Raw genomic sequence first — 15,095 nt, 5'->3', positions numbered from 1 at the left:
TATGGACCTTAGTGAAGCAAGGGCTTTAAAACGAAGTAATTTGTTAACTGCATTTTTGAAATGCTTTTAGAGTATCATTAATAGAAGGAAAATACAACAGAGTGTTTGTTCTGAGAGAGCGAGTATAAAAGCTCTTAGGAAGTACTGCTTTGACTTTTGAGGGACCATCTCTATCAACTACAAATATGAATTTATATATATATAAGAAGGCTTATGGTACTTCAGATTTTTTCAGTTTTTAAAAATGATGAGAAAATCAGCCTTGTGACAAGCCAAATATAATTTACTTATAACTTTGCAACTACAGTAAAATGTTCAGAAACTATACAAAGACTTTAGACAGTAAACATGTATTTAATGAAACTGTGGTTCAGTTACACCGGATCCTTGAGGAAGGAGTTCCCAGTACAACTTCATTGATCTGCTCCTATCACAGAACAGTTTCCAGTCAGGCATACACATCCCCATTTGGTCCACCACTAAACTCTTCTTTTCATCTGGCTGATGTGTATGCTTGTGCCTGCCTCTTCAGCAGGCGTTTACCTAAAAGATAAAGCAGTAACAGTACATTTAAAAAGGCCTTTCTTTGTGAGATGAAATTAAGTAGAAAATTTAAAATAATATTGCTTTTAATTTACCTAAATGTGAGACATGCTAAAGACTTGCTAACTTTATTTCTCAGCAGGTTACAGTTAGCTGTGATTACCCAAAAGCCATCTCCATGGTCTTTGCTGGCCTTGTGTCTACTCAACAAGAAAAACCACAATATCCCAGGGTTTTTCTCCCACTTGGAAGAAGCTTATCCTTGTTCCAGTGAACTGAAATACTGGTGTCTGTGTTTCCTGGTATATGAACTTTTTCCTACAAGGTTTACAGGTATTAACTACCTGCATGGGTTGGTTTTTTTTTTTTTTCCTTGTAACTTTTATTATAGTAACAATGGGAGTGACTGATGAAAACAAAGATTGTTTACTTAAAGTAAATTAAACCATACTGTAAATACACTCAGTGTCAGCTGTAACTCCTAGCAGCCAAACTAATTATTAAACAGAATTAAATATCAGGCAGCTGTAAGAAATTTAAAACCTCTTTTACCTCTATTTTTAAGCAATTCTGATTTTTTCACTTTAATGGAATTCAAGATTGGTATGGCTGTGTCATTGTAATGGGGGAAAAAACCCCATTTTTATTGTCTTGTAACTTTATATTTTTCTTTCATTTCTGTTGAGAAATACCAACTTTAACCAAAACCCATCATGTCATATAACTATTAGAAATGCAAACAAAGCATCATTTTCTAACAATCTGATCTTTAAATTAGCAGCCAAAAAAGGTGAGAAGCTATAAATAACTTATCAGTTGTGCTCAAAAATCTTTGCCACACTTTGTCTATCAACTTTTGTGTAATTAAAAATAAAAGCCCACCATTCCTAAACCAAAATCCTTTTTAACATCCCTCCCCCCTACATTTTCTCCCCTTTACTGGAAGTATCTTTATTTCTTTTATTGTTGAATAATTTTGATTATTTTCCTGTTTTGGTAACTTCTGCACCAGGAAGTACAAAACACTCCATTCTACCTTAACCCTGAATTAACACTGCTATTTGAAAAAACCCCAAACCCTTCAAAGCAGGATGCAGCAGATTTGGAATTACCTTCCTCATCCACCTCCAGCCATTGGGGGTGGACTGGGGCCTCCACCCCAGTGATTTATTCGGCCCATCCGACGGCGAGGATTTGCTGGAGGCCTGAAAAGAAAGGAATTCTACATTAAACTTCTCAACAGGAAATACAATAACACTATCTCTAAATGTCAGTAGTGAGAAAGTCTGAACCTCTAAAAAAAGTTGAGTTTCACCTGGAAAGCTGTAAGAAAACCCCAACCCCACTATCACAAAAATCCTCTCCTGTTTCATTACTGCTGTGTGATGTGAGAAGGCCACAGATCAGTGATGCTTTTACACAGTCCTACAAAACACTTAGGCTGCAGTGTTCATAGAAATTACACCCCTGTAACAGTGTTTTGCTTTAGGTAATGTAATACAAGAAATGACTGCACTAATGCAAGTCAAATGCTGAGTACAAATATGTCTAAGAAAAGAAGTATTTTAACAAAGATATCTTTTCTCCTAGGCAGGCTTCAAAAATATTTTCAGAGAGTGTTAGTCTGTCTGTACTGCTATTGTAGCTGTCCAAAGCTGTGCATTGTTACCAACAATAGTGCAGACAACCGTTTTAGCCTTCCTGCACAACCCAATTCAATGCAATCACAACTGTAATCTACTCAGATTCCTTTCACTTCACCAAGACAGAGGAAAAAACCTGTGTGAATATGAAAAAAATACCCTCTTCCATCATGGTATCCTGAATAGGAGGAAGATGTGTAGCCTCTTCTTCTTAAATCTGGTTGAATAATGCTCTGGAAACTGAAAAATTAAAACAATGGTTAGGTGAATTGATAGCTAGATATAGTTTCTGAATATTTTGACTGGAAGATAAGAAATGGCCTGAAAAACAGTAAGTGGTTTTCAGGAGTATCTTCTCATGATCACTGTTGTTTAAATCCTGGCAATTTGTTTCCTACATATGAAACTAAAACCTGAAATAATTCCAAATTACAGTGAAGCTTAAACTATAAAATCTAGTTTTCTTGCTAATATGCAAGAAATGCATAAAGTATAAACTTATAACTGAAATCGCTAAGAACTGTTGAATATATCACATGAACTTTCTGTTTGGTAACTGGCTTTGATCCAAATTTGTGTTTACTGTGTGATTACTTTGACGTAGTCAGAATCTATTGTCACCAGTAGAAATTCTCCAAACAGCTTAATTATTTGATCAGCTAGTAGATGCTTTTTAACAAAAGTGTATATTTCATTTCTGCAGTATCAAAATAGATTAAATGTAAGAAAACTCATTTGAACTGCCAATAAGTTATAGTCACTTTCATGCACTTTTTGTTAAGTATACTGTGCTTAATAAACACAACCACATAGTTGTAGTAAAGCATTTATACATATGGAATGCTAGAGAGTAAATATATTTTTACTGTTGTGTTACTGATAGCATTGTGTAACTTCCACCCATGTCGAATCTAAAATGAAGCTCACCAAAAGAATTAACTTCTACTTACAACAGAACCACAAAATCTGCTATTGACCAGAAGAAATCTGTTATAGATGACAACCTCCAGGGAGCCCGACTCTGGTTATCCAAAACTTGTCCTGTAACATATCCAAATACAAGACATCCAGTGACGTTCAGTGTGTGACACTGAACAGGACATTACACAAAACCAGATCTGCTAAGTCCAGAGCTTGCAGCTGGGACGATGAAACTGCACTTCAAGTCAGCGAGTTTCATTTTCTGCAGGTTACTGCCCAAGTTCTTGAGCTAAAGGGGTCAGCACCGCCACAAGGGCTCCACGTCCAGAAAACCTACAGAAAGTACCAGCGCAGAGTCTGATTCCCCGTAAGCGGTTGAAGTGCTGCCGTGTGACGCTCCCGGAGTCTGCAGCATGCACTTGACTCCTCAAAGTCCCCAAATCCGCTTTAGAAGCAGGCCAGCTGGGCCGCAGGGCAGCGCGGGGTGACGCGACACCGGCAGCTGCCAGACCCTGCCCGGCTGTCCCGGCAGCGGCGGCGCTGGGGGCGGCGCTCCCAGCAGCGCAGCCCCGGTGCCCCCGGTCGGTGCCAGCCCCCGGCCCGGCCCCTCACCGTTGCAGACACACACCGCGGCTGCCGCGGCCCCCCGGGAGCCCCGGCCCCTCACCGTTCGAGATGTACACCATGGCTGCCCGCCGGCCCGGCCCCGGCCTCGCCCCTGCGCCTGCGCGGCCGCAGCGCGCATGGGCAGCGGGCGGTGACGGCGGCGTCCGCGGAGGAGAGGCGGCGGGGATGTGTCGGCGCTGGGCTCCCCGTTCCCTCACCTCAGGGCAAGGGCGTGCAGCCCTGAGCTTACCGGGGTCCCACTCAGGACCGCCTGTTATCGAGGGATCCCTGTCAGCAGCCCTGTTACTAACGAGTTTTCCCTCGGCACCCCGGATAACGGGGCATCCCGCTCTGTACCCGGGGTAACGAGGGGTCCCTCTGAGCAGCCGCTGTTATTAACCAGGCTCCTCCCAGTACCCCTGATAACGAGGGATCCCCTCACAGCCCCGGTACCGGGGCCCTCGGCAGCCGCTGTTATTAACGAGGGATCCCCTCACAGCCCCGGTACCGGGGTCCCTCGGCAGCCGCTGTTATTAACGACGGATCCCCTCAGAGTCTCGGTACCGGGGTCCCTCGGCAGCCGCTGTTATTAACGAGGGATCCCCTCACAGCCCCGGTACCGGGGCCCTTGGCAACTGCTGTTATTAACGACGGATCCCCTCAGAGTCTCGGTACCGGGGTCCCTCGGCAGCCGCGCCGGGGCCGGCCTGAGGCGGGCGGTGCTCAGACGGGACGGCTCCTCCCTCCGAGGGGGCGGGTCTGGTTCATCCGAAAATGGATTTTATTTTAAATAAAATAAATAATAATTTATCATTCTATTGCTGTTGGAGCTTCTCTGCCGCGTTTAGCGATAGTAACGGGCGTTGGAATAGTCTGTCGCGGTTTCATAAAAACGAAGTGTGCCTAGGCGCCTTCTGCAGTAATGATAGAAGTACGGCCAAGTGCAGAGATGATTTAACGTTTCGCTCCAAAGGGAACTTTTGTGCCCTGTATTTAATGACAAGTATGTGGTACATTATGTTCGTGGGAATGTTCAGCCCTAAGTCGGGCATTTGTTTTAATTTATTTTATTTTTTATAAAAACCTTGCCCTGCAAATATTGGCTAGCATTCCTTTTCTAGGAGAATACACACTTGTAGAATTGGGGGTAACTATATAGCTTTATAGGAAAATTTAATATAATACCTTCTCTCTCAGAGTTGTTAAGCTAAACTAGTAGAGAAGGGATGTTTAATTCTGATGTGAAACAGTGATAAAAAAAGGTAAAAACACTTTAATCTTCCTTTGCAACAGCTGCATTTTCGTAATGATGATGAGGTAAAGTCCTTTGCTAAGAGAGGAATAACAGAAGAGTGTTTTCTGAAGGTGAATTTGTAATACAGCGTCTCTGACAGTGCAGCTGTCCCCCAGTAAAGAAATTGTTTGCACCTGGCAGGTGTTTATAAATGTTCGATGTTTGTAAATGAACTCTTGCAAACAACTGAAAGCAATTGACAAAGAAAAGTGCCTGGAACATGTAGGCACACAGTTTGTGGTGATTGGAGTGGGGCTGGCCCAGCCCCATCCCCAGTGGCACAGCTGTGAGCAGCACTGACAGCAATGAGCCATGGAGTGCCCGGGGCACTGAGCAACCTCCAAAGGGAGCAGGGGGCACACAGGGGCAGGGAATCAACGTGAGGGGATAAAAGGTTGGGCTGAAGAACAAGAAGGGCAGACCCCTGCAGCCTTCTGAAGTGGTGGGATGTTACTCTGTAGGGCAGGCACTTGAAGCCTTCTGAAGAGGTATGGTGTTACTGTGTGTGGGCTGAAGCTTTCTGAAATTGTATGGGGATACTCTCTGTACGTGGTTCTCTGGACTATGACATATGCTGTGATGTTTGCTGCGACAGTAACAAGGTGTCGAAAGTAAATGTTTATCATTATTTTAAGAGGTGGCTAATCTGCAACTCAATAAAAGATGCAAAAGCATTTAGAAAATAGTGCTGCATAGTGCAAAAAAAATGGGCATAAACACAGGCAGTATGTTAAAATAATCCAGGGACACCACCTATGTACCTTTTGCTTTCCAAATGATAGAAAATTCCCAAACAACAAAGAAGATAATTAGTGAGTTCTTAATGTGCTGTGGAGTTTTTTTTTGTTTGTTTATTTTTTTGTTATTGTTGTTTTTGTTTTGGATTTTTTTTTTTTGGGGGGGACGGACTTTTTAATGTAAAATAAAATGTGAGCTAGTCCTGGGTTTTTTTGTAACAGAGCTAAATAATGTTTCAGTGCCCTAAGATTATATAGACAAAATGCAATCTCTCTCCATGAAATGTACTTTTGGTGGATGAAACTAAAGAACTTTTAAAAAATCCTTTTTAAATTGAGAGTACTCTGTGTGTGTGTGGGGGGGGGGGGGTACTCCTGACCATTTTATTTTTCCAAGAAGGGATGTCCAGCTGCTTAACAATGGCAAAATCAGCAACCATTGTATAAAATTATACACGAAAATGTCAGTGTTTGTAGCCTATGAAAACAAGACTCGAGCTGAGAGCAAAATGAATCTGTTTATTGCAGAATTAAGACAGTACTTGTACCATTAGTGTGGCAGTCTTTGTTCAGTCCTGTGCACACAGCTGGGTTGCAGGCTGTAGTACATCTGCTGGCCTGACTGTTTTTTTGTTTTCTCAAGGTTTGCAGGCTTTGAAGAAACAGGACACCTTTCCTGTTCTTATGTAGGGTATAATCCAAGTTCTTCCATACTTCCCAGGAATTTTCTGCAGTGTCAGGCTTTTTTTTTTTTTTTTACTAGTGTTTATATCTGTTTTTAAAGCACTAACATTTACATTATATATTAATTTATTTCCACATTTAACTTTTAGATGTGAAAATGTGACATTTATAAGCTAGGGTTAAAAAACAATGGTAGCATTGCATTATCAACCTGATTATGTCTGGGCCTGTCCTTGGGTGGGTAGAGAGGGGGAATGGGAGGAGCTCTCCCCGTTCAGCTCAGTTTGTCAGGGGTGCCATGAGCTGTGCTGGAGCCTCACTCCTGGGAATGCCACGGCCCCGTGTCCCACTCAGCCCCACCTTGGCTGCCACCTTTGGGGCTGGCAAGTTCAGAGGATCAAGGGGCTGTGCACCTGTGCTTAATGAACAGTGGCAGAGGCATTTTGAGTCAGCAGCAGAAATGCACACCAGCTGGGTATCCTTGTGAGGGTGGGTGCTGTGAGCAGAAGTATGTAAGAGCTAAAAGTTACCAGCAGTGCTGTTTGGAAGCTGGGGAGCTGTGATTATTTGACAGCAGGCAGGGAAATATTTGTGCAATGACACAAAGAGTAGTGTGGGCTGTACATTAGGAAAAACAATTGAAAAAGAATGTTTTTTATTTTTACTTTTTTTTTTTTTTAATGCCTTCTGAGCTCTCAGTGGGATACCTTCTGTTTTGAGATTGTTTGGGGTTTTTTTGCACTCTGTTCCAGGTGTAGATTTGTATATTTTGATTAGTTGTGAACTGCGTTTCATACCTACACCTAAGTAACTGTGTCTGAGCCGCATATTACTGTCCTTTAGCAATGTTTTCTATTTTTTTGTGAAAAGTAACAAAACCGTGGGTCAGCTATTTTGGTAGCATTTTCTATACTGAGGGATGACTTTTTAGTAATGGTGCAAGAGAACCTGAAAATGGCGTGCACAGAGTGGTGATACAGCATGAACAGAAACTTGACCCTGTCCTAAAGAGGATTTGCAATATACTGATCCCATTTAATAGCAGAAATAGAAAAGGCACTTTTTTTTTCTTCCTGGACTATAGTTATTTCACATAGTGATTATCATTTTGCACTAGCATACAATTAATATGGAAGCATTCAAAACTTAATTTGGACTTGAATTATTCATAAAAGAGCTGATTGTTATGTAGTATTTGTTTCATCCACACAAAATGAATACTGGATGTCTTAGAATGAGAAGTCTTTTATATTCCACATTACAAATGTAGACTGTTTATTGCAACATAAACATAACACTCAGCAGATATTTCACAGGACTTCATTTATTAACTGCTTTTATAAGAAAAATTTAAATAACTTGCTGTTTGTGGAAGACCTGATACTGCTTGGGACTAGAATATGTTGATTTAATGGCAGAATTTTAAATAGAATTTACCTGTTCAAGTAGCTTCAACTTTTGAATAATTGATTGAACACCCAATTTTTTTTCTTCTTTGGGGCTGCAGATAGAGAGACACTTAACTGAGAGCCCACAATATGTGAAAATATCTTGTGCAGATTTCAAATGGAAATACATTTTGCAAAATCAGTATCTCTGATCCTGGCATAAAATCAGGTCAGGTGCACAATACACCTGAACAATTTTTTTCCCCTGACTGGACAGAGACTAGATAGTCTATTAACAGAATTTGTCTTCAAGTTGTTTGCTTATACAATTTCTTGATATCTGAATAAAAAACATAAAGAAGCTTTAGTTCAAAATATTATGGTTAAGAGTTTGAAAGCACATATGTGCTAGAGGAATGCCCAAGGGTCTGCTTTGTGCTTTATTTCTTTAGATAACAGCATATCCTTATATACAGAAAGCCATAACTGTCTGTGTATTACATATTTTTCTTAACTACAAAGACTTTACCCTGCACTAGAATGAAATTGGTGCTCACCAATTTAAAGTTGTACGAGAGTCTAGAAAGAGACTTCCAGCGCCAGGCAGAGTGAGTAGTGCTGCATTTAGTGTTCTAGCAGAGAAAGAGCAGCTCAGTCCCTGCGGAAAGCGCCTGAGTGAGGAAACGCCCGGGACTCGGGCATGGGGATGCTTGGAGCGTCCATCGGGTGGCAGCGCGGCAGTGAAGGGACGCGACCTGCCTCGTTTGGCCGCTGCGAACGCTCCGCGCCTTCGGCACAGCGCGGCTGCGTTCTCCGGTCCCGCACAGTCCTTACTCCGCTGCCGCTTGGCGCTTTGTCGTGCGAATTCTTCCCGCGTCGAGGACTGGTGTCGGCTACACAGATTGAGAATTTGTTAGACGTTTCATATAGGCAGAGTTTTGGGTGAAGTGGGAGAAATGCTTATATGTTTACATATCATTATTTTATTGATGGGAATGATTTTTTTTTTTTTTTCATTTGGGCTTGTTGGCTTTTTTTCTTCCTTTTTTCCTCCATCTCTGTATACTTCCCCCCGTTAGTGGAATGTCAGACTTCCTTTTTTGTTACTGCAACAGTTGGCTTTTTTTTTTTTTTTCTTTAATAAATTAGAAAAAGATGAACAAAATAAATGAACTAATAATAACCTTTTGAAATATAGCAGATAAGAAAAATTATGATCATGACATGGGTCAACTGAAAATAAAAATCAAGTCCTCAAACCTATGTGATAAGGTTTTCAGGCAAAGCCTGAAATAGAACTGCCCTGCTTACTCTCCTACTTATGTCATTTCTTGAGGATATACTTGCATCTGTCAGGTAGAGGAAGCAAAAGCAGTTTCAGATTCTGGCAGTGTTTTGGTTTAAGGCAAATATCCTTTGCCTTGTTATGCTTTCTGCAGATGCATGAGAATTTGATTTTTCATGTACCTGATGAGTCTGGATGGTGAATGTGTGCACACACTACTTTGGCATGTTTTTCTTCTTTTTCTGAATTCTTTAAAAATATTTGGCTTTCAAAGGAAAAGTAAAATTTAATACAATGAAATTTGAAGATTAAGTGTTCACATTATGGATGATCCTTTTTCACTACTGTTCCTTTATTTTAAAATCCTCTTTGTAAAGGGAGCTTGTAAGCACACAACTAGATTTTGTGTAGTTATTACCACCTCCTAGATTTTACTTTTTGGTACTAGCAATGATGTCATGCTGTTGTGGTATCTTTAGAAATGAAAAGGAATGATTAACCAGGGAAATGGATTTGTTAAGACAGATATGAATGTTGCCTTTTTTGCCAGACTGTTTAGCCCACAGACCAGGGCAGTGCATCAGCTGCAGGTGACCACATGGTTCAGCTGATGTCACTGATGTCTTCTACTGTGATTCTGGTCTTATCTGCACACAAAAATTTGCCTGTACTGATTTGCTTAGCATGACAGTACTAGAAAATTAGGGAGAGAGGCTCTAAAGACTGAGAAGATAAACATTTATAGGGGAAAATGGCATCTCAGAATGCTGAAGGGTGGTTTAAATGCCAGACATTATCATATCTAAGTAAACCTGGTCTCCTTCATAAGGTTTTACATTGATTGTGTTCTCTGGAGCCTGCTAGGGCATATAGTGTGTTTCTGTTATCTGTAAAAGCTGTCTTAATTGTTTGGCATGCATTAGACTGTCTGTTTTTGGTGATAGCTTGGTTGTGAATACACTCAAAAGAGGGAAAAAAGCTTTAGCTCACTGATGCTGTGGAGCTGCTTGTAGGTAGCTGGAACATTCTTATCAGCCCCTTGGTGAGACAGGTATCGGCTGTTTGACCGAGGAAACTCCTGCCTGAAAAGTGGGAATGGAAGCTGGGAAGACTTGCTTTCCAGCAAGGTGCTACTGTTTGTCATTTATCTCTGTTTTTGTGTCTGAGGCGACTGCAGCGCACAAAATTGATTCTGGAGTCCTCTGGCCTCACAGATGTGATATCCCTGAAAATATGTGCAGCTGGGATACCCCTGTGCTGTTTCCTGCTGGATGTGCATGGGTTGCATTTACACTGATGACTGAGTGAGTAGAAGTGTTTCTTCTTGATTCATATTTGCTTTGCTGTGTGTTTGGAGATTTGTGTCTGCATTTGGAGCCTTTTAATGGGCACTTGAATGTGCCATTGCTGTGCCAGGAGTGGATTCCCCCTGATGAAGCAAGGCTGAGATTGCACAGCAGCTGGAGCTCTCCTGCAGCGTGGGCATGGAGTGATCAGCTCTGCTCAAGTGCTGTGCACACTGACGACTGGCAGCTGGCAAAGAGGCTGCGTGGATAAGCAGTTCTGGAATCAACAGATTTCAGCAAACGAAACCTTGGTTTTTCCTCTCTGTGCAGCAGTAGTGGCCAGCAATTTCCTAATGGCCAGCAGTTTCCTTGCCAGTGGAAATTGTATAAAACAGTATGTGAAAAGATTAGCATAAATTTTGAGAATTTCACTTACTGCATTGGAAAGGGGGATGCAAATAAGGTGGCAAATTGAACAAGGCTCTAGCTGTGGCTAGAGACATCTCTGATACTTGATATACCCTTTTAGCTGTTAAACTTTCTTCAACTGCTTCAGACTTAACAGCCAAGGTAAAAATAGCACGTGGGGTACTTGGCAGAAGTAGGTGGATGAAGCAAATTCAATAATCTATTTGGTGAATAAAATGCTGATGTGATAACTGGAACATTGTTCTAAAGAGCTTTTATGGTTCTGTTGTTGTATTAGTATCAATTTTTTGTTTTCCAAATATTTCTTACTTTAATGGAATATGTTTGTGCAATCAGAACACCTTTGAATGGGTGCAAACTGTGTAGGTATTTTAAAAGCACATGGTTGTTGAAGGTGGAGTGGACTCACACTGGAAAAGTTCATGCAGGACTATATCTCAGTGAGGGACCCCAGGCTGGAGGAGGGGAAAGACTCTGAGCAGTGGCTGAAACAGCCTGTGATGAACTAGACAGCAGCCCCATTCCCTGTCTCCCTGTGCTGCTGGGGAGAGGAGACGAAGCTGGGGAAGGAGAGAGGAGTAGTAGGAAGGTAGTTTTAAGATTTATTTTACTTCTCTTTATCCTACTCTGATTTTACAAGTAATAAATTCAGTTAATATCCCAAATTTGAGTCTGTTTTGCCTGTGATGGTATTTGGTGAGTAATCTCTCTCCTGGACCTTAACCCATGAACCTTTCATTATATTTTCTCTCCTCTGTCCAGCTGTGAAGGGGAGTGATAAAGTGGCTTTGGTGGGTGCCTGGTGTCCAACCCACCACACAGAGTTAATTAGAGAAGTGTTATCTAATATCCGGTTGTGCAACACACACCTCCTCCCAGGTTTAGTTTTTGTGTGAAAATCACATTTGCCTCTGTTATTATCACATGGTAGAGGACCCTAAAGATTCTGATTTTAAAACACAGATGACACTTTTTACTATTCTATTTACTGCATTTTCCATCTTTTTCACATTTAATGCAATCCCACTGCATTATACCTCACAATCTAGAACATAACGTACATGGGCTCTGTGCTATCAGAGGCAGAACTGGCCCCCAGTAAGAAATTGAATATAAACTTGAATATTTTTTGTTCATTTTCATCAGATGACAGATTTTGGATGACTAAACCATGGTTTCAGTTCTTTACAGTCATATTGTCATGACTTTAAATAGTCTTCCTTTTATGCTTGACTTAAATGTGTTTTAAATTCAGAAGGAACAAATTCAGAAGTATTTCCAGTAACTTCTTTATGTCAAAAATTAATTGCAATTGAATTATCATGTGTTTTGTGCTTAAGGAAGCAGAAAAGCCTACCTGTAAAGGATTCTGAAATGCTGATTTTATTCATCAATAACTATGGTAAAAATTCAAGTTCTGCAGCAATCCAGTCAGCATGAAGCTGAGCTTCAGTGGTAGAGAAAACGAATGCAAACCAGACTAAGTAATGACATGATAAAATTTCTTGCTGAGTTCTTCCATAAAGCAATATGTTGAATTCTAATTACTGCTTTAAAAAAAAAAGGAAATTATAGTGGTATTGAAGAAGATTGTAAGAGTTGATTTCTTGTAGAAGCAAAGGCAGTAATAGATAGGTGGTATCTGAAAAAATAAATAATGAGAGAGTTGAAATATATAAACATGTAAATGGATTAAGCAGTGAAAAGTTTTCCATTTTTTTGGTAACAGAAATATTTGATGACAGTGAAAATTAGTGGGTGGTAACTGGTATCTTTATGGGCTCATGACAGAAAAGCCTTCGATGCAGAAGGAGGTTGTTCTTCCACAAAACCTCCCAACAAAACCTGCAGAGTCAGACTGTTTTTCTTGAGAAAGACTTTGGAATCAAACATTTTAGGTCTTATGCTTTTTTTTGTAGTAGGATGCTCACATTCTAGGCTGCTGTCAAAACTAAATTTATTTTTGGAAGAAGTAGAGGTGATTTTAAGGAAAGATATTTTTCCCTTAGGCGTTGGATTCCTTCCGTCTTCTTGCTGTTGGACACAAGAAAATCTGACACTCAAAAGGAGTTGGACACTTTTCCATGAGAATAGTGTTTAAATTTGTGCTTTAAAACCAGTCATGTATATAAGCAATCACCTCTGAGTCTCCAAGCAGTAGGAATTAAGCTGACATGTTTGACTAAGTAGCTTATTCTCATATTTATCTCAACTAGTATCTCCTGAGCTTTTCTTTGAAGTGCTTGACAGCAGGTACTGGAAAGAGCTACAGCAAAGCATTTGATGCCTGGAGCTCCTTTCAGAGACTTTCCAGTCATCCTTGCTCCTCCTGCTGTGGATCTGCAGCCTTCCTATGGATATTAGAAGCAGCCATTGGGCTGCAAGGTTTGCTTCTCTCCCTCTGTGTTCCAGCTGCTTGTCTCCCATCATTAACAGAGGTTTTCAGGCTGTCTTGGCAGTGTTTGCCTATCTCATTTCTAAGGCAAGACAATCCTGTCCTGCACTGTCCCACTGTGTGACGTGGTCTTGTAGAGAACCAGTGAGCACCAGTTCATTGTGAGGATGAAGCCAGGCACCAGCATGAAAACACAAGGATTTTAGCAAGCAGGTCTCTTGGCTGGCTTCCTTATGAAGGATGTACCCAAATCCAGCCTGCTGCAGCCCAGTTGCTTTGGCAGCATTTATCTCCTGAAGCTCTCTAAGTGATGTTGGATATCACCTGTGCCATGCTTTAGGTGGGTGTGACTCGTGGAGAAGGTGCTCCTGAGCATTCCCAGCTGCACCATGACCCTGTGGGCTGGGGTTTGCTGCTGACCCAGCACAGCACACGTGGTCCCCAACAGGTCACAGGGGCTCGGTGTCTGGCTCTTCAGGTGGCTGCCAGAGGGAAGGACAGGGAGGCCAGGCTTGAGGCAACTGCTTGTGTTTTTCGTGCAGAAAATCTGCAGGTGTGTGGCAGCAAGGTAAGCAGGAGACAGCTGGTGATGAAGTTCAGTGTTTAATTTGCTATTTTCTTCTCTTGAAGACCTGTCCTGCACCCTTTAAACCTTTCATAATTTTAAGTCATTAAGGAGAGAGAAAGGGTAAAGATTGTTTCTCTGGGCTCGTACTTTCACCCTGTGACATAATCCTTTATGTTAAGAGGCTTTCTTCCAGGCTGTTAGCCAGGTACACGAATCTCTGTAGACTTAATCAAAGAAATGACAACTAAAATAGTATGAGAGAAGCTTCCAAAAAATTGAACTCACCACAGACTACAATGCTTTATTAGGCTAATAGACTTTAGAAAGTGCTTGTTTCCAGATTTTCCTCTTTAAGCTGTTCAAAACATGCTCCTGAGAGCAAGCTGAAAAAAAAAATATCAATGGAGAGCAGTTTTGGCTTTCACTTGCTTTCCTGCTGCAATGTGACTGATCCCATTAGAGTTCACTTGTTTAATGCTGAGAGGCAGAATGCAGGTTCTGGAACCATGGGCTGTATTTTGTCAGGTTGCTTTCTTTTGTCAATTACAGCTGTTTTGAAGACACAGAAACTTCACTAATAGCCTAAAGTTCCTTCTGTTACTTTGGGTTAGTAGCTTTCCATGTGTGGAAAACTGACACTATTGCCTTCAAATTTAAGCTGTTTCATTGCTTGACAGCATCACATGTTGATTATCAGTTTTTTTTTTTTTGTTTTTCCCCTCTCAGGAGTTATTTTCTAAATCTCTTTTTCAGGTGACACCTGACTACATGAATAATTTTTTAAAATAAAAATGTAATAGTAGCTTATGAAATCTTTGCTTTTGCATTGAAATGTCATAATTGGACCGTAAATTACCTAATTTGCACAGAAGTCAGAGATTCTTGATAAATACTGACAGCACGTGTCCTTTGGGAACACAAATGTAGAGATTGCTTCTGAGTGTTTTCTTACAAACAATACAAAGTGTGGGGGTCTCTCCCAGTGGGTAAATTATTTATACAGTTCTGTGTCTTCCTTGAACCTTTCCTTCAGCATCTTCTGGTCCATTTACAAATGCTGCAGTGATAACATATCCAGTGGGTGAATATATCCAGCATTTGGGTACCACATCCAGAGAGTGATGTGTCTGCGAAGTGATTAAGCACAGAGGAGTAATTTATTATTAAACTTGGATAAAAGAAAAACTGGAAGCCAACTTCTTCCTTTTAGTCTCTGAAGCCGTTATTTGAATCTCTTAATGTTAATATCTCAGTCTTTTTCTAGTAATTCTTTCTTTTTGATGGACTTGAGGCAACTCAATATTTTTACAGACAGA

General features: G+C 41.0%; 1 protein-coding gene across 2 annotated transcripts; it reads right to left on the bottom strand.

Annotated features, from left to right (window-relative positions):
• Positions 1 to 265: 265 nt before the first annotated feature.
• Positions 266 to 3,923, bottom strand: SELENOK (selenoprotein K). Of its 2 annotated transcripts, XM_041463666.1 has the most exons (5): positions 3,775 to 3,923; positions 3,137 to 3,227; positions 2,346 to 2,426; positions 1,656 to 1,748; positions 266 to 543 (listed from the first exon to the last, which is right to left on the bottom strand). In XM_041463666.1, the coding sequence occupies exons 1-4, from the start codon at positions 3,791 to 3,793 to the stop codon at positions 1,661 to 1,663; spliced, it is 279 nt and encodes a 92-aa protein (XP_041319600.1). In that variant the 5' UTR covers positions 3,794 to 3,923; the 3' UTR covers positions 266 to 543; positions 1,656 to 1,660. The 2 variants fall into 2 exon arrangements, with proteins under 2 accessions (XP_041319600.1, XP_041319591.1); XM_041463657.1 differs by lacking the exon at positions 266 to 543 and having other exon boundaries at positions 1,652 to 1,748.
• Between the last annotated feature and the right edge of the window lie 11,172 nt (positions 3,924 to 15,095).

This window comes from Pyrgilauda ruficollis, unplaced genomic scaffold (assembly GCF_017590135.1).
Source record: "Pyrgilauda ruficollis isolate IOZ18807 unplaced genomic scaffold, ASM1759013v1 scaffold10, whole genome shotgun sequence".
Classification (NCBI taxonomy): Eukaryota; Metazoa; Chordata; class Aves; order Passeriformes; family Passeridae; genus Pyrgilauda; species Pyrgilauda ruficollis.
The sequence above is the reverse complement of the archived record's forward strand: the minus strand, read 5'-3'. Positions and strand labels throughout refer to the sequence as shown.

Excerpts from the sequence above, each read along its gene's own strand:
- SELENOK (XM_041463666.1), bottom strand. Across the intron at positions 2,427-3,136 it reads GCAGATTTTGTGGTTCTGTT|TTTCCAGAGCATTATTCAAC; the intron begins GTAAGTAGAAGT and ends TTAATTTTTCAG. Across the intron at positions 1,749-2,345 it reads GGATACCATGATGGAAGAGG|GCCTCCAGCAAATCCTCGCC; the intron begins GTATTTTTTTCA and ends CTTTCTTTTCAG.